This window comes from Gopherus evgoodei, chromosome 6 (genome assembly GCF_007399415.2).
Source record: "Gopherus evgoodei ecotype Sinaloan lineage chromosome 6, rGopEvg1_v1.p, whole genome shotgun sequence".
Lineage (NCBI taxonomy): Eukaryota > Metazoa > Chordata > Testudines > Testudinidae > Gopherus > Gopherus evgoodei.
In genome coordinates, this window is record NC_044327.1 from 68,276,626 (window position 1) to 68,300,488 (window position 23,863).

The following is a 23,863-nucleotide window of genomic DNA, read 5'->3' on the forward strand; positions in this document are numbered from 1 at the left end:
TTCTTAAGGTGCGTTGCCTAGCATTCGTCCCCACTCTGTTCAGGGAGGGTGCCATCTTGCCTTGTTGAGACCCTTTACCATGCTAGCAACTGCCTCTATCTTAGCTTCTCTGAATCAGGAAGCCTCTGTTCATAGCTCTTCTCTTTGCTACCTGCGTGAGGGGTATAGCTAGCAACCCTCTAATAGCTCTAGCAAGAATGACAGAATTCACTTCTGTGGGTTCTCTTCCCTCCTTACCGAGGAGTCATACTGCTTGGCCACTAACAACTTTGGTATTACTGCTCTTCCCGAACCTTGGAGAGAGCCTCTTCTCTCTAGCACAGTGGCTGTCACTCTTACTTACAGTAGTGTTATACCAATATAATAAAAACCAGAAGGATCTTATTAAGAGGGATAAGGCAAAGATGCCACATTTATTGTAAATATAATAAAGCAAAAGATAAAAGCAAACAATGTTGTTTTACTACTTATTCTTATCACTACTTATTCCTTACACACACACACACACACACACACACACACACACACACACACACACACACACACACACACACACACACACTCTCTCTCCATTCATTCATTCACACAATCATTCATTCAAGTTCTGTATAGGTGTTATAGTTACTAGCCTAGAAATTGCTCATGCCAAGTTACTGGCCAGGTATCTTGGTCATGAGGATGGAGCCGAGTCTGTGTCAGATGCACCTGATGCTCTTGGAGATTGGCAGCAGAACCAGGGACTCAAAAGTCCTCAGTTTTTAGAGTCCATTTTTATAGGAATTAATTCCTGTGTTAGGCCATGGCTACACTTACAGTTCTGCAGTGCTGGTAGGTACAGCTGTGTAGGGCCAGCGCTGCAGTGTGGCCACACTGACAGCTACCAGCGCTGCAGCATGGCCACATTTGCAGCACTTGCAGTGCTGTTGGGAGTGGTGCATTGTGGGCAGCTATCCCACAGAGCACCTCGTCCCATTTTGGCGCTGTGGCTTGTGGGAAGGGGAAGGAAGTGTGCGGGTCTTTCCGCTTCCTGTTCCAATGCCCCGTGGTGCTTTGCTACACATTCCGAGCAGTTTGGCGGCATTGTGAGTCTGCAGTGCGATTTCTGAGATTTCTGTTACAAATGGAGCCTGAGCTGCTGAGGACCTTGCTGATGAATGTTACCAGCACATCACGCATGGCAGTGGAGTTATTCCTTCAGCTGCAAATTGACAGTGAGGAGTCAGACGATGATATTGAAATGCCTGACGCTCAAGACACTCAATTGCTTGTGACAGTAGCAGACGTGCTCAGCACCGTGGAACGGCGCCTTTGGGCTCGGGAAACCAGCACTGAGTGGTGGGATCACATCGTCCTGCAAGCCTGGGATGACGAGCAGTGGCTGCAGAACTTTCGGATGAGAAAAGCCACTTTCATGGGACTGTGTGCTGAGCTCGCCCCTACCCTGCGGCGCAGGGACACGAGATTGAGAGCTGCCCTGCCAGTGGAGAAGCGGGTGGCTATTGCAATCTGGAAGCTGGCAACTCCAGACAGCTACCGATCAGTGGCGAACCAGTTTGGAGTGGGAAAGTCCACCGTTGGAATGGTGCTGGTGCAAGTTTGCACAGCCATTAATCGTACCCTGCTAAGAAGAACTGTGACTCTGGGGAACGTGCAGGACATTGTGGATGGCTTTGCACAAATAGGTTTCCCTAACTGTGGAGGGGCAATAGATGGGACGCATATTCCTATTCTGTCCCCACCCCACCTGGCATCAGAGTACGTTAATCGCAAGGAGTATTTCTCCGTGGTTCTGCAAGCGCTTGTGGATCACCGTGGGCGTTTCACTGACATTTACTCAGGATGGCCTGGAAAGGTGCATGATGCACGCATCTTTCGGAACAGTGCCCTGTTCAGGAAGCTGAGGGCCGGGACTTTTTTCCCAGACCGCAAGATCACAGTAGGGGACGTCAAAATGCCCACTGTGATCCTTGGAGACCCCGCTTACCCCTTAATGCCTTGGCTCATGAAACTGTGTACAGGGAAGCTTGACAGGAGCAAGGACCGGTTCAACTACAGGCCGAGCCGGTGCAGAATGACTGTGGAGTGTGCTTTTGGCCATTTGAAAGCCCACTGGAGGTGTCTTTATGGGAAGCCAGATTTGGGGGAAAGCAGCATCTCCGCTGTTATATCCGCGTGCTGTACCCTCCATAATATTTGTGAAGGGAAGGGTGAAAGATTCAGTGAGGAATGGATCTCTCAGGTTCGACGCCTAGAGGCTGAATTTACACAGCCAGAGAGCAGGGCTACTAGAGAGGCCCAGGAAAGGGCTTCAAGGATTAGGGATGCCTTAAGGGAGCAATTTGATGCTGAGAGCCAACAGTAATATTTGGTGCCTTTGCTGTGCTCCTTTCTACCTTGGGGTACAGTATTTACCACTTTCTGCAATAATAAAAAGTATTGTAAAAGCCATAAAATCCTTTATTCAAAGTACAGTACATAAAAGGCCAGGGGGGTTAGGGTGGTGGACTGTACATTCAGAGGTTTGAATATGTCCTGTTTGGATTGCTGTTCAATGTCTGCTGCACTTCAGGATTACTATACTGCAGAGTAATGGGGGTGGAGTGCACAGGGTAAGGGTTGTAGTTATCAGGGCTATAGGTGACCGTACAGGCATTGGGGGCAGCTGGGGGTAATAAGAAACTGGTTGCTGGAGAAAGGTGTTTTGTGCAAATACTGGGGAACAAGAGAGAGAGCTTTGGGAGGGGTGTGGGTTACCACGGTACAGATCTGCCTGCATGGCTACGAGAAACTCGAAAGAGTCAGTTTGGCGAGCCAGGAGGCTTATCATGTGCTTTGAGGTTTTTTTGGTAGCCAATTCCTTTCTCCTGCTTTGTGTTTGCCTCCACTCATACATTTTCTCTCTCCATTCCTGCGTCTTCCTACTTTCTCTGTTGTAGTGATTCATAACTGCTTTGATCAATTCTTTTTTTGATTTCCGCGGATTTTTTCTGAAGTTCTGCAACCGACGTGAGGCTGGTGATCCGGCTGCATTAGTCACGGTCACTAAAAAAAACATAGATAGAAACATGTAATACACAGAGGCTACATTGTTTATTATCACACAGTGACGGAGTTTGTAGACTTTTTGTAGCATCATTCCCACATACCTAACATAACACAGAGAGGCCAGGGAAGCGAAGGCATGGTAAGTGTTTCTGCCCCGACTTCACCTGGGAGGGGGAACTGACTGATGGCTCACTGGGGTTTATCTGCACTGGGTAGAGGAGGTAGCTGGTGGCCTGCACAGGGGACAGTAGGGAACATGAAGGTGGCGAGCTGCTGGCGGGGGGGGGGCGGTCCGCGGAACTGCCGGGCTGCTGGCGGGGGGGGAACGCACCGCTGTGCTGGCGAACTGCTGGCAGGGGGGTGGGGAGACCGGAACGCACCGCGGTGCTGGCAACTTGCTGGAAGGGGGGTGGGGCGACCGGAACGCACTGCGGTGCTGGCGACCTACTGGAAGGGGGGTGGGGAGACCGGAATGCGCCGCGGTGCTCGCGACCTGCTGGCGGGGGGGGGGGGCGGGGGGACCACGAACCTGGCGCCCTGCACTGAAGTATTCCTAAATTCTCAACAGAGTTTCCTACTGACAGATATATCACTGCTGCGTGTTACCTGGGAAGAGAGGGAGGGTCTTCTACAGCAATGTGGATTCTGCCCTGGCCCCTATGCAGCTTGCCTGTGTGCAGCCATGGTCCCCCCACCCCTCGCTGCACAGTGGATCGGACAAGTTCGCCTGACCGGGACAAGGATCACGGTGGCTCTCCCTATAAACTTGCGAAAGCACATTGCCCACGCTCTGGCTGCAACTTTTCAAGAGGTTACCGAGGCCGATTACAGAGACGTGATAGAGCAAATCAATGGGCTATTCCACGTGTAGGCATGCATGCAGGCAGCCATTACCCAAACCGTACCCCGAGCATGCTCCTCTGCTTCTTCTTCACCAACAACTTCCAGCTGCTGCGACTGGCTAGCCTCCTCCTGGCTTGAGAAGAGCTCCTGGCTGCATGCCTCCTGGGACTCCGGGGTGTGTCTCTCCACCCCAGTAGCCTCACTCTTGGCTTTCTCTACACCCTCCCCCACTTCTCCCTGCTCTGAACGCTCCATCGTGCTCCTAGGATTGGCAGTGGGGTCACACCCAAGTATGGCATCCAGCCGTTTGTAAAAACGGCAGGTTGTGGGGGCAGCTCCTGAGCGGCGATTTCCCTCACGGGCTTTGCAGTCAGCACTGCGCAGCTCCTTAATTTTTACCCTGCACTGCAACGCGTCCCGTTCATGGCCCCTTATCAGCAAGGACTGTGATACCTGCCCATAGGTATCATAATTTCTCTGGCTGGAGCGCAGCTTTGCTTGCACAGCTTCCTCACCCCAAACACTGATGAGGTCCTGCAGCTCGGAACTGTTCCATGCTGGGGCTTGTCTGGGGAGTGGAGGCATGGTCGCTGATTGATTGATTGATTGCACTCCACACCTGGCTGAGCAAACAGGAAGGGGATTTTTAAAATTCCTTGGGCATTTAAAGGTGGGGTCAGCTGAGCCCAGGGCAGTGGAGTGTGCAGGATTACCAGAAAGGCTTAAAAGATATGCTGGGATACCTCCTTATACCCCGGAGGTCAATAAAAGCGCTGGTGGGGTCCACACTTGCTGACCAGCGCTGGATCAGCAGCGCTGGAATCGCTACACCCGAGGCTCGACCGGGTGTACAGCCAGCGCTGCAACCAGGGAGTTGCGGCGCTGGCAGTGCTTTGCAAGTGTGGCCACATCCTAAGTTGCAGCGCTGGTGAGGGGGTTACAGTGCTGCAACTCTCTAGTGTAGCCATGGCGTCAGTCTATGGGAACCGTTTCATTCTGCTGTTGTTGGCTCAATTAGCAGATGGCACATTCCTGGTGGCTCCACACTGTTTAAAGTGGCACATTCCTTCCAGGTGTTTGGGGTGGATCCCAGTTTACACTCCAGGGGTTGTCTGGTGGTCCACTTGACACATTCTTCGGCCGATGGATCCTTTCCAGGCTGGCACCTCCCTAACCATTCACATTCATCAACATACATTCCATATCTTAACCATATTTTAATTTACTGTCTCCACCACTTTTGGAGTGTGTGTTAATTCCTATGAGATTCCTGGCCCTGTAATCAGAGAGGGTGGGAGTCTGTTTACATTGTATCAATTACAGCGTAAGGCTAGCATAGTATTTACTTCAAGAACAAAGTCAATTAACTTGTTTGTAAGTTTTACATAGTAATAGAATATCTTTCACAGCACAGATACAATCAGTGTTTTCTGCAGACAGGAGCTTACAAGTTTTAACATAAGAATTAAAAAAAAATTTTGTACTTGTGTCATAAACAGATAGCTAAGGGTTAATGTCTCTTACACCTGGAAAGAGGTACCTAAAACACCTGACCAGAGGACCAATCAGGAAACCAGACTTTTTCAGATCTGGGTGGAGGGAAGTTTGTGTGTGAGTCCTTTGTTCTTGGTCTTCTGCCTGTCTCTCGGCTATGGGAGGATTTCTGTTTCCTGCTTTCTAATCTTCTGTTTCCAAGTTGTGAGTACTGAGATCATAATACAATAGGGGTTATTGTTTTTTTCTTTTGTATTTACATGGTGTAGTTGCTGGAGTGTTTTGAATTATATTCTTTTTGAATAAGGCTGTTTATTCATATTCCTTTTAAGCAATTAATCCTGTATTTGTCACCTTAATACAGAGAGACCATTTTTATGTATTTTTCTTTCTTTTTACATAAAGCTTTCTTTTTAAAATCTGTTGGAGTTTTTCTTTAGTGGGGAACTCCAGGGAATTGAGTCTGTGCTCACCAGGGAATTGGTGGGAGGAAGAAGTCGGGGGAAATCTGTGTGTGTTAGATTTACTAGCCTGACTTTTCATTCCCTCTGGGTGAGGGGGGAAGAGAGATTAGCTCTCGGTACTTCTGTTTTCCAAGGCTGGAAATGGGGAGGGGGGAATCCCTCTGTTTAGATTCACGGAGTTTGCTTCTGTTTATCTCTCCAGGAACCCAGGGAGGGAATACCTGGAAGGGAGAAGGGAAGGGAAATGGTTTTCCCCTTTGTTGTGAGACTCAAGGTATTTGGGTCTTGGGGTCCCCAGGGAAGGTTTTGGGGGGACCAGAGTGCCCCAAAACACTCTAATTTTTTGGGTGGTCGCAGCTTTACCAGGTCCAAGCTGGTAACTAAGCTTGGAGGTTTTCATGCTAACCCCCATATTTTGGACGCTAAGGTCCAAACCTGGGACTAGGTTATGATAACTTGGTGAACCTGGGGGGATTTTTGTCACTTGGGGGAATCATTGTTAGTACCTTCTTTAATATCCCTACAGTAAGACCTCAGAGTTACCTCGGGAATGTAGGCTGTTAGTAACTCTGAAATGTTTGTAATTTTGAACAAAATGTTTTGGTTGTTATTTCAAACGTTTACAACTGAACATTGACTTAATGCAGCTTTTTCTTCTGCATAGTTAAGTTTCAAAGACTGCTTTTAACCATTGTGACAAAGTTCCTTCTCTACCTTGGTGGGTCCTGTGCTTATTGGCAGATTTGCTCACCTCAGTGATCTTCCCCACAGTCTGGTTCAACTCCTGTGTCTGATCAGGAGTTGGGAGGTTTGGGGGGAACCCGGACCCACCATCTACTCCAGGTTCCAGCCCACGGCCCAGTGGATTGTAGCTGTCTATAGACCCTCTTGTAACAGCTGCATAACAGCTACAACTCCCTGGGCTACGTCCCCATGGCCTCCTCCAAACACCTTTCTCCTCACCACAGGACCTTCCTCCCGGTGTCTGATAATGCTTGTACTCCTCAGTCCTCCAGCAGCATACCCTCTCAGTCTCAGCTCCTTGTGCCTCTTGCTCCCAGCTCCTCACACGCACTTCCTCTCCTCTGGCTCCTCCTCGTCTGACTGGAGTGAGCTCCTTTTTAAACCCAGGTGCCCTGATTAGCCTGCCTTGATTGGCTGCAGGTGATCTAATCAGACTGTCTGCCTTAATTGGTTCTAGCAGGTTCCTGATTACTTTAGTGCAGCCCCTGCTCTGGTCACTCAGGGAACAGAAAACTACTCATCCAGAGACCAGTATATTTGCCCTCTACCAGACTCCTGTACCCAACTGGTCTGGGTCTGTTACACCATCTTAATTTAAATGAAACAAGCGCAGAAATAGTTTCCTTACTTTGTCATATTCTTTTATTATTATTTTTAGTAGTATGTATTAATACAGTGCTTTGTGTGTGTGCATGCTTCTCTGCTACTGCCTGATGGTGTACTTCTGGTTCCAAATGAGTTGTTTGGTTGACTGGTCAGTTTGTAGTTCTAGTGTTCATAACTCTAAGCTTCTACTGTATTTTTCTGAACCTCCAGCAGTGATCCTCTTCACTCAGGGATGTCATGTGGGTTCCCTCTGGGCATGGCTCTTCCCTGCTTTAGCCTAGGCCACCACATCCCTGATTCTTAGCAGTAACTCTCTCCTCACGCCATCAGGTCACTTTTCAGTCCCAGTCTCAAGAGAGCATCAGATCAGTGCTAGGATCTATATTGTCTCTGGCAGGATCTCTGTACCTTCTGTAGATTTTTTTGGTAGCCCCTGCAAATGGCCTGCTCCTTCACTCCCCAAATTCTTGTCCCACCCGGAGGATGATGAAATGTTCAAGGGACTTCTTATGAATTATCTTTTTTTAGGCCCTCACTTGACTTTGAATACCTTGGACTCAAGTCCCTTATCTTGTTCACTCTCTCCACCCTTGGGCTTACGCCCTAAAGGAACTTCCAAAACACTTGTGATGAAACTCTAGCTCAGTTGAAGTCTATGGCAAAACTCCCTTTGACTTCAGTGGAGCCAGGACTTCGCCTTCCATTTTCAAAGGCGCTCTTTTCTCCTTTAAAAATCAAGTTGCCTGTCCATTACCCTCAACAATGTTAGAAGTGTTCTTGTTTAAATAGCACCATGTGGATAGAAATGCTCTGAATTTTTTCCCCCATGATGAAGAGGTACCCATTGTCACCTGAGAAATCCAAAATTACATTTCTTGTGTGACTCTTTCCTTTACGTCCAACTCCCACACTCCCTCCAAACTCAGAGGCAGTCCTGAAAAACCTACTTGCCCAATGTTGCAGCCATTCTTAATCTTTTGGGTTACATTGTGGCCTGTATGTATCTTTTCCCTCTGTGCCTTCAGCCCCCACAATCCTTTTTTTTTTTTTTTTTTTGTAATAGTGTAGAGGGACTGTCACAGGAATCATCAGTAACAGTTAGTTAGCCATGTTTGGTAGATGTGTAAGACTGATGCTTGCATTCGGGTTATGTACAAGTGAAAAATACAACTCCTCAGTTTGATATAGAAAAAGTACTTGGTAATTGCAAATTTTTGAATTAGGCTGTTTTGTATATGCTTAACTTGACAGTGTAACAAGGTAGATTCATTTTGCCTTACTGTAAAGCAAGTTATGAAGTTCCTTATGAAGGACATTATCACAATTGTATCTCCTCTTCTGATAGGCTCTGATATCTTCATAGAAAAACTTTGGATCAGCTATATTAAAAGAAACATTTTGATTACTGTGCCAGTGCTCATTTACAAACTAGTTTACCGCTTATTTTCCCAGCCATATAGCTTGATGTAATATAAAACATCTCTAATTATGCAAAAATACTGACAGTGCTGGTGGTGGCAGTATGACACTTAAAAACTCTGAATAATCAGGAGAGAAGCTTAACTGGGCCCTTAAGTATGCATCTAGAGATGACAGAAGGGCCAAAGGCTTCTTTTCCCAAACTTGCTGGCTCCTATGCCTTTTAAGAGCTTTTCAGGGTTGAGTGGCACAAGAGCTCTGGTATGCAGAGCTTTAGCTTTAGACTGAGGCTTCAGACAAATCTCTTGGTCTTTAGTTGGCATTCTCATAACTAAAACTCTGTTAATTGGGGCTCGGACTACTGAGGTTTGACTGTATTCAGAATTGTATAATATAATTGCTCATATATTTCCAAGGTAATTTTTCTGCATTCCTCAGATAAGCGCTCAGATATGAACTTCAAAATGACAGCAACTAATTCATTTGTTAAAATCTCTTTGGTGACAGTTATTGTAATGTTGAGTACGTTTACTACAAATTCTACTAAAAAAAAAAAAAAATACTACCATGCCCACAGTTTATTACCGAGAAGGCAATACTTTTCCAAGGTGCTCTTTAATCTAACTTTAAATGATCTAAATATTTTCAGTGCTATTATATAATAAGGGATTGACCATAAACCTCTCCGATTAAGTGGATCAATTGCTTGCACTGAAGCAATTGTCACAACTGCTTTATCCTTCTAGACAAAATGGCAGAGTAAGTCTCATCTTTAATTATGCTTTTGTAATTTGACATGCTTTAGCATTGTGGTGACCAAATTTTGTTTCTGAACTCATTTTTAGTAGTACATTTATAGTAAACTCCATTTATAATAGTACTCCTGCTTTTGTCTCTGTTCATAAGAAGGGTACACAGAAACAGGAACAATTTTCTTAACCTCTTGCCTTATAATATGCAAGTAGTTGTCATAAGTAAACATTTTCTTCTTTTATATGTTGTAAAGCAGCCTTACTCCCCTTTGTAATAAAAGCTGGTAAAACCATTTCCCGAAAATTTCTCCTCTGGCATATTTATAGATTGTGTAAATGTATTTGTTCCAAAGTTCACAGTAGTGAATTCTGTAAGAAAAATTGTGTGGATTTTTGGTTTTAGTTTTATGTCCTTAGATTTGTTTTAGTTATATGTGATTTTAAGTATAAAATTTAAATGTGTGTATAGCTTTTGTGATATGTTTGAAGTACTTTTACCAAATCCAACCATGTCATTGCCTGAATGGTAGCCGAAATCATTGGTAGCACTTGTCATTATCATCAGTTACCATATGACTAACTATTATTTGGCTTATGTGAATGTTATAACAGTAAAGTCTTTAGCATTAAGTGTGGGAATCACTGATCTTAAGGACTATTGCTATTATAAATAATTTTCAGAAGTTGCTAATAACATTTGAAGATTAATAGCAGAAGCATGGCTGAAGTTACTATACTGAAAGGTATTTGTACAAGTCATGTGGCAAATTATATTATTTCAATCTATAATCCTAAAATATTAATTTATACTAATTCTTCTTTTTCTTAATGAATAGATTAGTGGAAGCCATTGAAATATTTGGAAAGAAATATGGTCTAGAGCAGTGGTTCTCAACCTTTCCAGACTACTGTATCACTTTCAGGCGTCTGATTTGTCTTGTGTACTCCAGGTTTCAGTTCACTGAAAAACTACTTGCTTACAAAATCAGACACAGAAATACAGAAGTGTCGCAGCACCCTACTACTGAAAAATGTCTCTCATTTTTACCATAGAATTATAAAATAAACTGATTGGAATATAAATATTATACTTAGATTTCAGTGTGATACTTGAGTCTTGTCTGATGCCAGAGCCCTGAATGAGAGGGCTGAAGCCCGAGCTTTGCTGCTTGGTGCCGAAGCATGTAACTTAGCTTCGCAGGGGCCCCAGACAGTTGTCCTGCTTGCCACCCCCTAATGCCAGCCGTGCACTTGCAACACCCCTAAACTCACCTTGTGACATCCCTGGGAATCAAATCCCCCAGGTTGAGAAACACTGATCTAGATGAATTGATGTGTCACCTGGAAGACCTCTGTGTACACATCATTGGTTGAGAACCACTGATCCAGAGTTTAGAGAAGGGGGTAAGGAGCCATTGGTAATCCGAATTTGTGTAATAAGTATCAATTACACAAACTTGTGGATGCACTTAAGACTTCAAGATAAAAGAAAACTGCAAGAAGATAACTTTGGTATCTCAGACACCAGTGTGTCGGCAACTCTTAAGAAAAGAGTGATTTCTTATCTTAAAATTAGATTAATTTTGGGAGTGTGTCCTTTACACTGGATTAAATATTCTAAAACTAAAAACAGCCATGCAGCTGGGGATACAGAAGTATCATGTCATTGGACAGGACTATGATAATCCCACTCTTTTATTATTCTGGTGTGACAGCCTCTGTGATATTGAGATGTCTCCTGGGCTCTTCATTATCAGAAAGATAGACAAGTTGGAGGCATTTTAGGAAAGAGATATGGAAATAGTTAAGTGGATGGTAGGTTTTATTTAAGATTAAAATACATGTATTTTTAGGTTAGCTAAATGATGACTACACAGGAAATAAATTCACAGGTACTTGAAAGGTTTAAACACCAAGGATAGACAGAAATTCTTTCATATACTTATATATCCAGGTTAGAAGAGAACAGAGAAAGCGGCAGACTGGCCAGGCTGGACCAAGTTGGGCTCTCCAGCCTTCTGAGTTCCCCCCCTCAAAGGCACCTTTGTAGCTCAAGTGATAACGGTCTGCAGTGCAGTGTGAAAATTTAGGCCTCCAATCCTGATATGATGCATGATATGAGGGCTGCTTCAGTTGCAGATATGGAATTTGCTTTAATTTCCTTTTTTTAAAAAAAAGAGAAGTAATTACACACGAAGTGTGTTTTCTAAATGCTATAGTTTGGATTTAACGATAGCTTATATAACCTTTTTATAAGTGTACAAAGAAAAAGAAAAGGAAAATGTTAGACTAATTATCAGAAAGAAGGTTTCTAACAGTGATTTCTCTTGGTTTGTAGAATAGCCTTCCTAATAAGAGGCCAAGAGAGCATTAGAAAGAATACTCTAAGGGAATAGTCATGCTAACAAGTGGTTATTGAGATGACAGAATAGTTTTTTTCCAATTCGAATTTCTATGAAAAGCATACTCTTGTACTTTCTTTTAGAAAATTATGACATTTCAATCAACCAGTGAGGGTCAAAGGATGGATGCAAATACATGCACATGAGTGGCCAATCCTGTTTCCACTGAAGACAAGAAGTATCCCCCTTTATCCATTGTCAAGAAGCAGAAAAGGGCTCAAACAATTTTTTCTTTGCAAGTGATCCTTAAAAAATAGCCCTTAGTATATACTCACATAGTATAGCTACAGGGACAAATACAGTCTCCCTCTGCAGGCGTGGATGTCTCCAAATCCAGTGGCTCTGTTATAGTTCCTGTAAGCCAGTGGGCTAACTCACTGTCCTGCATAACAAAGAACACTCTCCATCCACAGGAATCCAGCTCTACTTTGCTACTTTCCTCCAAGCCCACATGGTAGGCATAAGGATGGGGGAAGCACCACCTGGATCCTAGTGCCTCCATAGTGTGCAGGCTAGGCTAGAGTGCACATACCTTGTGTGACACAGAACACAGCTAGATGGGGGCTGCACACTAACATACTGTTGTGGAGGAAAGATTTCAGGGTGAGCTGACAGAGACCTACTTTGTTTGTATGCATTGGGTTCCATTTTAAAAAAACTGATATTAAATATGAGATTGTGTACAGTAATGTATGAGTCTCAGGTGAGTTCATACTGGGTAATGTGTGGTTTAGTGCCTGTGCACCAGTTAATTAAACGTTTTTTAGTTTGAATTTTGAATTTCCTTACATTGGTCAATTTGTGACCATTAAAAACACTAACTTTCTTTAAACACAAAGCTGAATTCAACTAAAAGAACAACAAAAATTCTGTCTAGTTTACGTTACATATATATGAGCCCTGAAAATCTTTCTGCGTGGAGAAAGAAAATCTTTCTGTGTTTTTGCTGAATTTAATTTAATTAAGGGAGGAGTGAGTGTGTGTGTGTGAGTGAACACACTGAAAAAATAAGAATTGCATGTTGCACATTAACATCAATTTGTAATATGCACGTATAAGTTAGGGAACACAATTCCTATTTAATCCAAGCTTTATTTATAACATTAGATCCTTTTATGTATTTCCAATTATTTCTGTTTCAGCTTCTCTTTAACTTTGTTAGTCAGTTATTTTCAGTTTTCTGCTAAAAAATAACAAGCTGCTTAAATTTCCATTTTTGTTTAGAATTATGACCTTTGCTTCAGAGCTCATCTTTTTTGCAGACTTGAAACTTGAATAGAATACCAAATAGACTAATATTTAGTGAATTCAACTGAGAATATCCAAAATATTGAATCTGAATAAAATAATGCAGAACTGCAATAATAGAAACTAGTCCAATAAATTAAAGGAAAATGGTTAAGCCAGGCCTAACTTATCGTAGATCATTTTAATAGGTGCAAAATACCTGCCATTAGTTCCAGGCCAATGTCTTTCCCATTCACAATGCTTTAGTGCATAACTTATAAATCTCTGCTCATCAGCTTATATGACTATTTCAAAGCAAGACTAGCATTGAGCACGGCAGAATGACTGAAAGTCAATGAAAGGTCGAATAGGCAATCAAATTATTACAGATTCCTCGATGAGCATTAATGTACTTTCATAATGCGATTAGTTGTGAATTTCTGTGCCCTTGTTGACAAGGGGACATTTTTAGTAGAACTGTAGTATATTCTGTATGGTGATTTGCTTTGAGTTGCACTGACTAACCTATGTGCACTATGTGTATTTACGTGTGAAGAAAGAAAAAGAAAAGAAAGTTATTTAGGTTGCAAAGTCAAGCACTCAGAAATTAGGAAATCCCAAATTTACAGTTGCCTTTGCAACCTTAATTCTGACTCTGTGCTTCCATACTGTGGACTGAATGATGCAGGGGTTCATTAAAAACAAATTATGTGATCATATAAGTAATGATTATCATAATGCACACAGATAAAGGCACAGAATTAAGATTGTACAGTCACTAAATCTGACATTTCCTAACTTTCAAGTGCTTGATTTTGCAACCTAAATAACATTTTAACACAAACTTTCTGTTATTTCTTAGTTGCTTTTTTAAAGGAAATGAAAGCAAATTCCATTATCTGCAACTGTAAACAGCCTTCATATATTGTGTCATCATCAGGATTGGATGTTTTAAACACCAAAGGTAGGCAGGTATGATTTAGTGTGGTATAAGGATTACGGCTGGGGATTTCCCAGTTTTTCCCAGTACAGCTGCTGCTGCTTTGGCAGCAGCATGAATTTGGCCTAGAATTTTCATGTTCTGTTATTATTTTGCTAGTGTTTTCCTTAGGCTCATTTGTGAAAGAAATGAAATGGCGATTTTGGCACTTTGTATCTCAGCAAAAGCTGAATGGAATTTCATGTGACAAAGAAGGGGAACTCCTTTAATCTGAGGGCGCTCTCTTTTCTAGATATCAAAGAACTTGTAGCAGTGGAGAAGTGGGGAAGCTTCTCGAATAAAAGACTGTAAAAAAATTTTTATCATATAAAGTGCAACCCAAATATATTACTAGCTCCTTCTAAAAAATATTATAATTCTCTCTCTCATTCTCACTGAAATCTTACACTTGTTATATATGTACATTGTATGTTCTTATATATCTGTATCTGTCTATATACATTTTCTGTTTATATATAAATCTCTCTCTATGTAAATAGCAAACACAAAATACTATGAAAGAACATTAAGGACAAAAAGTTAAGTACTGAAAGTTTAGAAAATGCTAGCATTAAGCTTGTCCATACAATCTTAATTTGACCTCCTTGTGCATATGCATTTTGATACAGGTTTTTAATTACATGATCACATACTATTTCTTCCACAAAACCTCTGCCTCATTCAGTGCACAGGATGGACCTGCTCTCCGGGTGAATCAGGGATGTGTAGTGACCTTTAGTTCATTTGTTGCAGAACTTGATAAGTGTGTAGTGAATGAGGCAAGAAGCGTGGTCTTGTGGTTAAGATAGGTTTTTTTTTCTTTTTTTAAGATGCATATACCTCCACTTGAATAACCGTCAAAATTTTTGAAACACTTAACTCCAGAGGAAAACATTGTATTTTTCAGGAGACACATTACTTCTCCTTGCAAAGAGAGTCAATGTCCAAGTTAGGTTTGGTGAATGGGATACTGTTATCAAGGATTCTGGCTGGATGCAGTGCTACAGTATTTGGCCAAAAGGGTATTTTTTTTAATCTGAAAAAGAAACTTCCCAATCCATCTTTTTCCCCCTCCCAAAATACCAAATCAAAACAGCCACCCTAAATACATCTAACACTAAATATCTGGCCAGACACTGTAGGACTATATCCATTTTTCCATAGATGTCTGTCCTTAATGGTCTTGTTAATTGCTTTAAAAAATTGAGCCATTGTCCCTTTTAATCATGTCCCAGCTGATTTTCATTTTTTATCACAGCCAAGGAAGAGAGCAACTGTGTGTTAGAATATCTGATGTTTAGAATGTCTGGTGACATCTGTTGCATACTCACTGGACACTGCAACATTAAAATATCCGTTTTCCATGTATAGCGTTTGGGCTGAAAAAATTCAGGAACTCCTGGGTACAAATATGGTGAGGAATGTTAACTAGGATTTTTACAGTGCTGACCAAAGAAATTTTATAATTTCCCTTTGAAAATTCAAATTAGCCTCTACACTTAGTGGAATTTCTGCTAACTGGCAGCCAAGGAGGCTATCTGTTACTGAACTGAGTCCAAAGTTGTTAAACTGTTTCAGTGCAGTACTGATTTTTGTAAGTAAATATTTAAGAGCACTTGTGTATGTTAGCAATACCCTATCTAAAATTTAATCAATTCATGCATAATGTAAATAATTTCTATGAGACCGGAAAACACATGCCTTGCATGCTTTAGAAAAGGAGTGAGACACAATATTTGATTGGGTGAAATTATATAGGATATTGAAAAGGTTCACTCAATTAATAACCTATTTTACCAAGAAAATATCCTTTGTGCAAAGATTACTTGGTGTGTAAAATGTTTTGTTGAGTACATTCATGTATTAGCAAGAAAGCATTGTAAAGTTTAGTAATTTTATTATTTGCAAAAAGGTCAAATATTTTACATGTATGTGGAGGTTATATTAATGTGAGAAACTGTGGAGCCTTATCATAAATCTATGATATTTGACCATCTAACCCGCTGTTTGCCACCAGTACACTCCACACCCCATATCAGCAGGGAAGAGGGAATGTGAGGTCAGACTAAAAGGAATGATGCTCATACTCCAAGATGAGGTGGAGGAGGGAGTGCCAGAGCTAGTCTCTCCTCCAGTATCAATACATGGAGGAATATTCATTGGGGGGGGGAGGTGATTTCTCTGCCTTCCGTTGTCCAGGTAAAGGGGGGAGTACAGCAGCCAATTGGCTATCATTGTCCCCCCGCCCATTTTAAATGTCCCCAGGCTTTCAGTAGCCCTCTTACACTCTTTATCTACCCCAGTAACCGATCAATAGAGTGAACATAGGTCCCATAAGTCTTATTTCCAGTGACTGGATCCTTTGGGAGCCAAATCCCTCCAGTGCTGCTTCCTGATCTGGAAGGAATGTGTGCAAAGTTCTCAAATTAATAAAGTTGAAGACTGCCACTGAAATCCATCTGTAACAGGGTAGATGGCCCCTCAAATGAAGTTGGACCCAGATCTCCTGGTCCAGTCCAGATGTGCTATAGTTTGGTATAATGAGTGAGGGTAAGGCTGTCCCTGGGAATTATAAATGAAAGTCCAGAACCCAGAGAAGGGGCAGTGCAGATCCCAGTGTCCAGAGGAGGAGTGTGTTCAAAATCCAGAGTGAGATGAGAGAGTCCTGAGAATAGAGAGAGTTCAGAAGAAGAGCAGAACTGGGCTAAGAGTTTCAGGGAGGTGATGCTCCTGAAGAAGGGAGCAGTGAGAGTTCCCAAGTTGGGCACTGGGGTTGTGTCAGGCTGGAGAAAGCAAAAGGCAGCTAAGGGTCAGCTACAAACCTTCCAGGCCAGAGAACCACAGGCAGAGGGGGCTGGTGAGGGATGAAGGCTGAGAGAATCAGCAGGAGATGCCTGCTGGCTCTCTGAGCCAGAGAGCTGAAGCAGGAGGGCCAGAAAGGGCTGAAGGCAGGAGAACAATGGAGGAGTGAGCCCACTGATCTCTCCAGATAAGAATTGGAACTATGCCAGGAAAGGAAACAAAGCAGAGAAGCACCCCAACTGGAGGGGCCTGGGTCAGGCATGGTGAGGGACACTGGAGCTATACTTAAGAGCCAGGGCATGGTGAGGCGGGGTGTTGGTGGACTGTTGGACTGGGGAATTTTGGACTATGGTTGTGGGATTTTTGGTAATAAATTAAGCACATGAAAGTCTGTTTATATGTGGAAAGCTATGGTGTGGAGTTACTGGGGTCTCTGTCAAGAAAGTGGAAACATAGGCAGGCTTACTGGTCATGCTACAGCCTGCCATTGGAAGGCTTCTGAAGTGGGGCTGCTTTTTCACACCATCACTGTCTGTCTGAGGCTCATTCCTGCATGTCTTGGTCAATCTCCTCCAGAATTTATTTTAACTTTTCATGCTCCTTGAAAGCTTTAAAAAATGGTATTGTATTTCCCACATTGTTCTTTTCCTTCTACTCCAAAATGTGGAATTTCCCTCCAGAATTATCATTCTCTAAGATCAAGAACATCTTTTCTACACATAGAAATGTCATGAATTTAAATTTGTCTCATGATCCAAGAAGTCGCATCTTTCTGTGGGGACCCAGCAGCATTCTTTTCTAAGGTGCCTATCAGCAAAGAGTACATATGTGTGTGCGCACACAACATTTACTTGTATTAAGAGCATTATATGCATACTGTACTTGGAAAGGAAAATTTACCCAAGTGAACATTTTCACATCAGAAGTTAACCTTCAAAAAATATTCGAAGTAACTGTTAGAGAAGAAAAAATGCACTTGATAACGTGCATTTTAACTTTTTTCATATTAAAGTGATTATAATAATAAATTTTAAATATATGATTTTAATTCTCATAACCTTGAATATTTTTCAGTTGATTTGTTTGTTGTTCAGCACTGTTTTGAGTGCACGGTCTTAAATGATGAAATGTTGCTCGTGTGTTAATGAGGAGCAAAAACATCCTGTGAATGGGAGATAGCAAAATAGTACTGCAAAAGAAGATCAATCAAAAGAAGGTGAAAAGAAAAATAGGGGGGATTAAGCTCTCTTTAATGTTACAGACTAGAAATAGTGTCAGAATGCTCAGTGTTTCAAGAGAAAAACTTGAGACAAGTGAAGTTTAGAATATATTTGAAAAGTAATTTATTGTAGAAGAACTAAAACATATAAAACTGTAAAGCTGTACATAAAGTTGTAATGCTGTATGCAGTAATCGTTCTACTATTGCAGATAAATATTATAGTGTAAAATGAAGTATCCTCATACTTTCAAGGGACGGGAAACAAGATGTGTCTAAATGTATGTTTTACTGCACTTAAAATCAGGTAGCTTTTGTAGCACTGTAATTTTTGCAGCATATATACATTTGGTTCAGTCCTAGTCCCAAAGGCAAAACTATGTATGACTTTAGGGCAGCAGGCTTTTATGCCCTTTGCTGTCTTTAACTGAGCATATGACGAACATCCTTTTGATTCAGCCTGGGAAAGTGGAAAATGAGAAGGGAAAAAATGATGAAGGGGTTTCATGACAATAAAAGCATAGACTTGATTAGTTTATAGTATGTTATATATTCTTTGCTTTAAACAAGTCTTTAGGGGGAAATACAAAACAACACAAACTAAAATAATCCCCACAAGTGGCAACAGTGCCCATTTTGCATTTATTAATACAACCCTTATCTTAAATATGCTTCAGGCACATATTACATTTGAAGGTGAGATTAATATTGCATCAGATGAATGTTGATGCCTGTGGCTTCATTTCTTTTAAATGTTCTTATATTATGCTTTTAATGTACTGCACTTACGGATAGTGAGTTTTCAACGTCTGCTTAAAGTAGATAAGAAAGTTATAAAGTGAGATTCTTAACAGGTAAAGCCAGTGTGAAATAGGTATTTGTAGTGAAGAATAGAAAATCTAGTAAAAATAGTAAATTTTCTCTTGTCTGGATAGTAAAATTGAATTCCCAACTGTGATGGAGAAAATTGTGTTTGGTTGATTTTAAGCCATGCCTTAATTAAACCATTGGGAGAAATACAGTAATATGGAAATATATTGATAAATATAGATATAGAAAAAGTAATATTCCAGAATAACAAAACACGTAGCCTGTACACCTGGTTTGTAATGGGAGGTAGGGGGAGGAGAGGAAGAAGCAGAGATTATATTGGAATATTAGTCTCTGGTATGGGAAACATTATTTACAATTGCTAGCCTATGTACAATACTGTACATTCACTTCTGTTAGTTAGATTTACTCATTGACAAGAAATTAGGATTGTATTTTAAGATGAAAAAACCATATTGATTCTAGATGGCTTAGATTTAGTGGAAGTTGTTTGAAAGATGAAGTAAAAAACTTGTTGAAATATAACATAGTTCATGTACTTTGTGCACAGTCAATAATGGGGACTGTGTGAGTCTGCAGGAGCTGGTGGTAATTTTCATTTGTTCATGTTTTGATATTGTGCATAGTTATGTGAAAAACAGATGGAATGATTGTTTTTCCCCTGCAGATAAATTCAGTAGTAAAATTTGAAATTCACTGTCCATCATCTAGTAGTTACTGTCTCTCTCTTTTGCTGGGGGGAGATGATTCTTTTTTATCCCTTACATATATATCTGCAGACCTGTAGGCACACTATACTTTCTCGCTCATATTGTCAAGACAAAGAGAACTATTGAACCAACAATTCACCACTGTTGCTCAGAAGCTTGCTAGATTTCAGTGTTGAGTAGATAACTGTCACCTTCAACTGCTTTCTCTCTATTTCTTTGTGTAGGTGACTGATCACTCGGTAAAAGCATTTGCTGAACACTGTCCTGAGCTGCAGTATGTTGGGTTTATGGGCTGCTCTGTTACATCTAAAGGAGTCATTCACCTCACCAATGTAAGTACAGTAGCTGCAGTACTTAATTATCACCAAAACTGTTGGCATCAACGGTATTATGCTTGCACGTATTATAAAATAACTAGACCTGAATAGAATGAAAAAAAGATTTTTTTGTGGTCATAAGAAAAAAAGTCTTGGAAAGTCCACTTTTTATCTTTCGATGTTTGACTGTATGCCATAAACATGCTGAGTGAAAAATCTTTTTTCAAAGAAAACACTGGAAATGTCAGATCTCTTGTAGGCAGTCAGTCAGATTAGATGTATAGATTCAATAGAAAAACTTTCTGAAGTTCTGTGCCCTCAGTTAATTGCAGACATAAAATTGTGGATGCAAATCGGACTTAACACCTGCCTGTGTGCACCAGCATATATTTTACATGTGTATGTACGTACATACATATAGTGTGTGTATGGATATCTGTGTTATGTAATATATAATGTAAATCACTCTTGATAATCATCCTTTGTTTCCTTTTTTCCTTTTTAATCAGTATAGCAACGTGAGAGCGAGATGTCAGGCTGCAGAAATTGGTTTGGGGACTGGTCTTATTTAATATCTTAGGGCTTGTCTACATCAGAAAGTTGCAGCGCTGGTGAGGGAGTTACAGCGCTGCAACTTTGAGAGTGTCCACATCTGCAGGGCATCACCAGCGCTGCAACTCCCTGTTTGCAGCGCTGGCCGTACTCCCGTTTTGTCTCGGGTGTAGAGGATCCAGCGCTGGTGATCCAGCGCTGGTAATGCAATGTAGACACTCACCAGCGCTTTTCTTGACCTCCGTGGAAGGAGGAAGCCTCTGGTAATCAAGCTGGTTTCCTTTCCCGGTTTGCTCTCTCGGTCCCGGAGCCAGCCAGCAAACCGCAGGGAAGGAGACCTGCTTGCTCGGGGTTCCGGGACCGAGAGAGCAAACCGGGAACGCCGCGGTTTGCTCTCTCGGTCCCGGAGCCAGCCAGCAAACCGCGGGGAAGAAGACCTGCTTGCTCGGGGTTCCGGGACCGAGAGAGCAAACCGGGAACGCCGCGGTTTGCTCTCTCGGTCCCGGAGCCAGCCAGCAAACCGCGGGGAAGGAGACCTGCTTGCTCGGGGTTCCGGGACCGAGAGAGCAAACCGGGAAAGGAAACCAGCTTCGCCGCGGTTTGCTCTCTCGGTCCCGGAACCCCGAGCAAGCAGGTCTCCTTCCCCGCGGTTTGCTGGCTGGCTCCGGGACCGAGAGAGCAAACCGCGGCGTTCCCGGTTTGCTCTCTCGGTCCCGGAACCCCGAGCAAGCAGGTCTCCTTCCCCGCGGTTTGCTGGCTGGCTCCGGGACCGAGAGAGCAAACCGCGGCGTTCCCGGTTTGCTCTCTCGGTCCCGGAACCCCGAGCAAGCAGGTCTCCTTCCCTGCGGTTTGCTGGCTGGCTCCGGGACCGAGAGAAGCTGGTTTCCTTTCCCGGTTTGCTCTCTCGGTCCCGGAACCCCCCTTGAAGCCGCCCAACAGCGCTGCAGTGTGGCCACATCTAACACCACTTGCAGCGCTGGTTGCTGTAAGTGTGGCCACTCTGCAGCGCTGGCCCTATACAGCTGTACTAATACAGCTGTAACAACCAGCGCTGCAAAATTTTAGATGTAGACATGGCCTTAGTTATGTGAAAGGGGGATAAACATACTAATTAAATTCACAGATAATATTAAATTGAGAGATTATGCAAAACAGCAGCAAGGACAGAGAAAAAATGCAAGATTAGCAATATAGCTGGGAAATAACAATGACATTGAAATAGGAAAATGCAATCTAACACAGCTAGTAAAAATAACCAGGAATAGGGATGTCACAGGATGACTGGGCCTGTGAGGGATGCAGCGCAACTTGTGACACTTAGGTTACGTCTCCAGGTGGAGAAAATAACCAATTTGTCATGTGATTTTGTTTATATGGCTAAAATCAGGCCTTCTGGGGTAGAGAGCCAAGGGAGAAGAGAGGACTGGTAGCCACGAGAGGAGCCACGGGAGAAGCCTACCTGCCTGCTTCACAGCCAAGGAGGACGACTGTGGAATCCCTTAACCTATGGGAAGGAACCGAGTTCCGTACAAGCTTTAATTAGAAGCCACAAGGGGGTGTTCAAGTATGGCCATGAAGGACCAAAGGAGACTGTATTGTATACTTACTAAATTAAGCTCTGGGAATGAGGGTGTTACTTTAAGAACTCCAGACTGTGGATAAGCTATCGGGAAAACCAGGAGGGAACTGAATGCAAGTTCTATCAAGGCCATGCCATGCTATGCAGGGTAGTGCTCTGGGATAGGATCCTACCTTAAATGTGAGGTGGAAAACTGGTAAGCAGTAGTGACGAGAGAGACCTATAGGTGGCAGGTGACATCGGAGAGCAAATGAGATAAGAATTTGTAAAGTAATATGGCTGCAAAAAATACAGATACTATTTTGTAATGCAATTGCATAAGCCTTTTGTCCATCTCTGGAATATTCTGTTAAGTTCAGATCACCTCAGTACTTGAAAATGTTATTGAACTGGGAGGAATTCACAGAAAAGCCATACAAATAATTCACCCATGAAAGCTCATGCTCCAATATGTCTGTTGGTCTATAAGGTGCCATAGGACTCTTTGCTACTTTTACAAATAATAAAGGGGCTGGAGGGACTAATTTACTTGAAAAGATTAAAAGAATCAATTATGTCAAGTTTGGATACATGACCATGTTCGATACTGAAATCATGTACTGGCATCTGAAGGGTGTAAACAGCATTAGGAGAGAGAAATTACTTAAGTTGGATAAATAGGACTAACCTTCAGTGTCTTTACTGATATGTAGGTATTTTCCTGGTTATGCAGGAAGAAAGAGAAGATGCAAGGGATGTGGTTTGAATAGGCTGAAACTTTATTAACTTGTCTGAGAAATACCCAATGATAACTTGCAGGTGGTCATTCTTTCCTTTATCATTCCCATTGGTATGGGAGGGCTGCTGTCATCTTTCCTCATTCCCAACCTGGTTCCTGCTTCTTGTTGAAACCCTGCCATCCTCCTCTTGTATGATGGTTAAGTGGGGTTGAGTACTATACTATATATTAGGAGCGCCAACTCCCTTTCCCCAGTTTCTTAAGGGGTTACCTTCCTGTAAGTCCATTTCTGACTCTGGTTTATCAGGGAACTGGATCCCCTATGGAATGAGAACCTGCACTGGGAACCTGCCAAGGAAGACATCAGCTTGGTTGCCTCACTCTATGACCAGCTAACAATTTCCTGATAGCTAACAATTCCCTCCCTAATACTGGCAAAAAATATATCCATGACATGGTCAAACAGGTGTACACCATTATCCCTAAATAACTTGGGTACCCAATACAATATTTCCTGATGTGTAAGATTTAGTCATGGGTAATTTTAGTAAAAGTCATGGACATGTCACACGCAATAGACAAAAATTTTTGGCCCCGGGATCTGTTCCTGACTTGTACTATATACCCCTGACCAAATCTTGGGTTTTCTGTGGGACTCTAGGGGCACAGCTGCTGCTATGGATGGGGGGCTCTGGGATGCCCACTGGTTCTGGGGGGGCTCTGGGGGTGGGGGTTCTCCAGGGTGCCTGCTGATGCTCGGGGAGGGGTTGGGTGGGCTGGGACTGTTGCTGTTGGTCGGGGGGGGCGTTGTGGCTGCTCCAGCGGCCCTGGGCTCAGTCGCACTTGCCGGCTGCAAAAGTCCTGGAGGTCCTGGAAAGTCATGATAGACCTCCATGATAGACTCACAGCCTTACTGATAGGTAATTACAGACCCTCCCCATTCATGTACAGGTTTAGGCATCTCCTGACTTACGCACCTTCTGGCCATGTCAACCTGATGCCTCGCCATACCTTCTGTTATAACATATTGACCAAATTATAACCACGTTCAGCAAAGGTCCTGGATCTTACCCAAATCCGTCTTAGTCCTGAACATCAAGTCAACTGCCTTACATATTTCCAAATAATTTTCACTGAGTTGAAAAATAATCATGTCTAGTG

The 23,863-nt window shown here is 42.6% G+C and overlaps 1 protein-coding gene across 8 annotated transcripts in view; it reads left to right on the forward strand.

Moving 5' to 3' along the window:
• The window catches only part of FBXL17 (F-box and leucine rich repeat protein 17), a 486,275-nt gene that overhangs the window by 128,466 nt on the left and 333,946 nt on the right, over positions 1 to 23,863 (forward strand). For 7 of the 8 annotated variants that reach the window (XR_004000843.1, XM_030565826.1, XM_030565825.1 and 4 more), the window contains one exon: positions 19,761 to 19,868. Coding sequence is in view for 7 of the 8 variants with exons in the window: in XM_030565826.1 (XP_030421686.1) it covers positions 19,761 to 19,868 (108 nt within the window). In the remaining variant the exon portion in view is untranslated. Of the gene's footprint in view, positions 1 to 19,760; positions 19,869 to 21,792; positions 22,733 to 23,863 lie in introns of those variants that run through there. The other variant, XM_030565828.1, reaches the window with a different exon arrangement.